The following is a 1,709-nucleotide window of genomic DNA, read 5'->3' on the forward strand; positions in this document are numbered from 1 at the left end:
CAAGACCCCGAGCAGAGCAGTCCTTAACCAGCCCTCATTTGCTGGCACCTCCACAAGGGGATGGATTAAGGAAGGAAGGAAGTGAACCTTGAGTTCTTGGGGTTCGGGTCGGTTCCCAGGAGAATTTTGTGCTCATTCGTTCACTCATTCATTCATTTTCAATGCACCCAGCCCCTCTGATGTGCTGGGCACTGGGAATATAATGATGAATAAGGCTGGTTCTTTGCTCCCAAGCTGCCTGGACCTGGTGGTGGAAAAGGTCCTTTTCCCCAGGGACTTTAAACAAATTCTAATGCTAGTCCCAGCAAGAGATTCAGATCCTTGCCGTTGGGCGTCCTGGGCATCGGTTCCCCAGGTGATTCTAATGTACAGCCGCAGTTATGAGCCTGTGACACCTACATCAGGGCAAAACCATGCTCTGTCTAAGGGCCTTGCCCTGGGAGCCCCACCCACGGTCCCTGGGCCCTGGTTCTACCCCTTTCCACTGGGTGGTCTTGGCTAAGTCACTTAACTCTCAGTGACTTGGCTTTTTAATTTGTAAAACAGTCATGGTGATGTCTCTCCTAGGGAGTTAGTTGTTGCAAAGGATTCAGTGAGCTAATTGCACCTGGTGAGTGCTCAGTAAACACTTTCTGTTGCTAAGCATTAACAAAGGTACATTGTGGCTCATAGGAAGGGAGCCTGCCCGGGATGGGGCAGAGGGAAGGGGGAGATGAGAAATGGGAGAATGGGGGATCGAGGGCGCAGGTGAGGATGGCCAGTCTTTCAGGCCAAGAGAGCAGCTTGTGCAGAGGCCCGGAAGCAGAGCTGTGGAGCTGTGCAAGTGGAGGGCGGGAGGTGAGGGGTGGAGTGGGTTAGGAGAGGCTGGGGAGGCTGCCTGGGGTGCGGCTGAACACCTGGGATTTGGAAGTAGGGTAGGGGCAACCACACGATGACAATCTCTCCCACCCCAGCCCTGCAGCTGACCAGTGATAGCAAGACCTTCTGGAGGGTGGAAGAGGAGCTGAGCTGGTCTGAGGCCCTGGAGTGCTGCCGGCAGCACCGCACAGACCTGGCCGACCTGCCGAGCATGAGCGACTGGAGCAACATCAAGACCCTCTGTTCCCTTACCAGCAGCACCGCAGCCTGGATCGCCCTCTTCTTCCACGTGCGCCTCGGGGGCTTGAGATGGTCCAGCGGCTCCACCTTCAGCGTGCCAGTGTGGAGCTCGCCGCCGTCTTCGAGGAGGGTCTCTGTGCCACTCTGTATTCAATAGCCATTTTCCCCAGCCTGGGGGCCGCCTCGTGCACTGCTCAGAAGCCCTTCATCTGCTACTACGGTGTGTTCAGAGTCATATTCTGGGCCTGGTCTTCCTCCTAGGGTTTTGCTTCTCAAGAGTAAATGAGAGAGAGAGAGAGAGTGAGCGAGCCTGGGTCTGGCTCAAGCCTTTCAGAGGACAACTAACTGCTTAATGCTTTTTTGCTACATCCTTCTCTGCCACCTTAGTTTCTATCTCTTCTGTCCCTCATTCCAAACGCTCCATCAGAGAAACGGGTGTAAATCAGGGTATTCAAAAAGTAAAATCTGAAATGTTCCACTACGTCCCCTCCTTCTGCCAATTAAGGATCTGGGGAAAGAGGAAAAAGAAAGGGAGGAAAATGGGAAAGTCAGGTTGGGGATCCATTTGCGTCTGTGCAGAAACCAGAGCAGAGTCCAAGGTCTCTCTCCTC

The 1,709-nt window shown here is 53.9% G+C and overlaps 1 protein-coding gene across 1 annotated transcript; it reads left to right on the plus strand.

The window, feature by feature from the left end:
- The first annotated feature begins 931 nt into the window (after positions 1-931).
- Positions 932-1,359, plus strand: CLEC20A (C-type lectin domain containing 20A). Its single transcript, XM_024758778.1, is given in 2 exon segments — positions 932-1,208; positions 1,211-1,359. Coding segments are annotated over 2 exon segments (426 nt in total).
- Positions 1,360-1,709: the final 350 nt, after the last annotated feature.

This window comes from Neophocaena asiaeorientalis, unplaced genomic scaffold, assembly GCF_003031525.2.
Source record: "Neophocaena asiaeorientalis asiaeorientalis breed wild unplaced genomic scaffold, Neophocaena_asiaeorientalis_V1.1 scaffold182, whole genome shotgun sequence".
Lineage (NCBI taxonomy): Eukaryota > Metazoa > Chordata > Mammalia > Artiodactyla > Phocoenidae > Neophocaena > Neophocaena asiaeorientalis.